General features: G+C 58.0%; 1 protein-coding gene across 1 annotated transcript in view; it reads left to right on the forward strand.

Annotated features, from left to right (window-relative positions):
• Window positions 1-261: 261 nt before the first annotated feature.
• Window positions 262-2,803, forward strand: part of LOC103590720 (VPS10 domain-containing receptor SorCS2-like) — a gene marked incomplete at its 3' end in the record, with an annotated part of 448,076 nt that continues 445,534 nt past the window's right edge. The window contains exon 1 of the mRNA XM_008573022.1: window positions 262-438. Within this exon, the coding sequence (XP_008571244.1) occupies window positions 262-438 (177 nt within the window). The remainder of the gene's footprint in view (window positions 439-2,803) is intronic.

Below are 2,803 nucleotides of genomic sequence, written 5' to 3' on the forward strand. Positions count from 1 at the left end.
GATGCCTGCAGGGGTCAGCAGCTGTCCTCTGCTGTCTACACTATCCCACCTCTTTCTCTTGCACCCAAGTACCTGGATGTGGGTCACGGAGGAGAGGGGTGTGGGAGGCTCACGGAAGTGGGGGCAGGTCCCCATGGGCTTCCCTCCATCCTCTTGACCTCTGTCATTCCGGCCAGCTCCCAGCCACCACGGCCTTCCTCTGGACAGTAGGAGGAGTAGCCTCCTAAGTGGCTTCCTGCTCCTGTCCACACAGCAGCCAGGATGACGGCTGTAAAAATGCCCATCATCTCACTCCCCTGGTTAAAACCCTCCGGCGGCTCCCCACCAGCCCACGAGGACAAATCAAGCCCCCTGCGCCTTCTTCTACCCGGACATGCCAGCTCCCGAGCAGGGCTCGGTGCTCGGGGCTGCTCCCTCTGCCGCTCTGTCCCGGTGCCGGTGCCACGGGCGGCTCCTTCCACCAGCTCGTTCTGTCCTCCGGGGGGAGTGGGGGCTTCCCTGACCCCTCGGTGCCCCCTTGACTCTTCACCAGATGACTGCTTTATTTTCTTCAGGGCACTTACCACTGGCTGAGGTTAGTTTTCCTAAATCTGTGTGTCCCCACTAGGGCAGAGGCTCCTCATGAGCGAGGGACCTTGTCTGTCTCCATCATCTCTGTGTCACTGTGTCCAGCAGTGTTTGTGAGCTGAATGGTCTGGGGAGTGACAGTATCTCTGAGCTCTGGATTCACAGAAGGGACACATCAGCCCTGCTCTTCCAGACACCTGATAGCCTCATTAGGATAGAGGCAGCGGCGGTTCTGGAAAGAGCACTGGGGAGGTGTCACTCCACATGCGTTCCAGGTCTGTACCCGCTCCTGGCAGATTTGTTGGGGATCCTAACCAAGTCACTGACTGACGTGAGCCTCAGTTTGAGCCGGGGTGGTGGGGAGCTCATTCTGTCTCCCTGCCTGGCCAGGCAGCTGGCATTTGAGCCTAGAAGTGTGAGGTGCCTGAGAGCCCTACACAGAGAGGATGAACAATGTGCAGTGGGCAGAGCGCGCCGCCCTGGGGTCAGGAAACCTGGGCTGGAATCCGGCCCCTGACATACGGCTGGGTGACCTCGGGCAGTCGCTGAACTTCTCCGAGTCTGTTTCCTCCTCTGTAAAATGGGGACAATGACACCTACTCTGCAGCCCAGTCACGAGAATGAAACATGACAGCCTGCAACAGCATCCCCTAGGAGCAGAGGCCCCATTTTCTTTCCAGCCCATTGGAGGTGCCCAGCACATAGCAGGTCCTCAATGATTTGTCACAGTTGAGTTTTCTTGAGGATAGAGGCTTTCTTTTATTTAAAACAAACAAAACAAAAATACAAAAAAAAAAAGACAACAAACAAAAGACAAACCCAGAACCCAAACAAAACAAAACAAAACTAGGAAACACTGGGGGACCTTAGAGACTGTGCAGCTCCCCCTGTGCAGGGGGGTTTGGGAGAGGCCGCGTCTACATCTAAGCTAGGGGTGGAACACGCCTCTTCTCTGGCTCCCGCGTAGAGCTCTCCCTGCCACCATGGCCCGCAGGCCTCTCTCTAGGTCCAGTGAGGTCTTCGCCTCACCTCCCCTTTACTCCACACTGACCCACCCTGCTTGGCTTGCTTCCTATGGTAGACCAGATGTTCGCCACAGCCACAGACCCCTCCCTTCCCTCTCCCAACCCTGAAGTTTGAATGTGACAGGCTCGGAATTTATATTATGCAGGGTGACGGCACTTTCCAAGGGAGGAGACCTTCCCAGACATCTAGCCAACCCCTCGCCTGCCCCCAGTCCCAGTGCGGTCTATGCTGTTGAATATGATTTCCTGGGGAGGGCCCTGGGTGCTTCAAGTCTTTGGGGGGCTGGAGGAAACTCCCCAAGTCCCTACCTTCCCCAAGTGTGTGAGGCTTTGCTCCTCTGCCCTGTCAGACTCTTTCTCTGGAACAAAGAGACCCAGCTGGGAGGCAGAGGGCGACGGGGACCCCGAGCCAGAGGATTTCTATCTAACACAGGGTCTCAGGGAAGGATGCAAGGCAGGCGGCCCCCGGCCTTGCAAAGGACACAACACGGACTCTGACCCTGACCTTGCCTTGGGGAGGCTCCTGCCCTGTCTGTGCTCCCCGAGGCCCATCAAGAGCATGTGTGGGGTGCTCCATGAAGTTGTTTTTATCCCTATTGAACCAAAGTGGCCACGTGACCTTGGGCGGTGACTTTCTGTGCTCTGAGTCTCCATTTCCACACTCTTCATTGTGGCCTGCCAGGTCCCATGGGACCTCCACCCCTGTCCCCTTCTACAACCTCTCCCCTCCCCCCAGGCTTTCCTCCTGCTCAGGGGCTGCCCCCTTGGTGGCCCCTGGGGTTAGGAGATAAAGCCACTGTGTGCAAACCCTGAAGCCTGAGCCAGAGGCCTGGCTGCCGGTGGAGTGGGTTCCTCTGGGGGCCACCGCAGGGCCTTTGCCCATGCCCTCCCACTGCCTAGAAGGTCCCCTCAGTCCCTGTCCACTGCTGCCTCTTCAGAGGCCCCTAGAGGAGAACCCCTAATAATCTGCCCTAGTTCTGGCTCTCTGGAGCTCTTCCGCCCATAAACGTGGTCACTTGGGTGTGGTCTGGTCTGTGTCCCGGACTGGGACAAACCCCGATTGCTGCTCACCCCAGTAACGCCGGTACCCAGAGTAGATGCTCAGTAAACACCCGTAGAGAGGGAGGGAGCAGGAGGGAGGGAGAGGACGGAAGAAGGGGTGCAGAGGGAAGGGGCAGCGAAGGAAGGCAGGGGATCCGGGGAGGGGGCGC

The sequence above is a fragment of the Galeopterus variegatus genome, unplaced genomic scaffold, assembly GCF_000696425.1.
Source record: "Galeopterus variegatus unplaced genomic scaffold, G_variegatus-3.0.2 Scaffold865, whole genome shotgun sequence".
In the NCBI taxonomy this organism is placed as follows: Eukaryota; Metazoa; Chordata; class Mammalia; order Dermoptera; family Cynocephalidae; genus Galeopterus; species Galeopterus variegatus.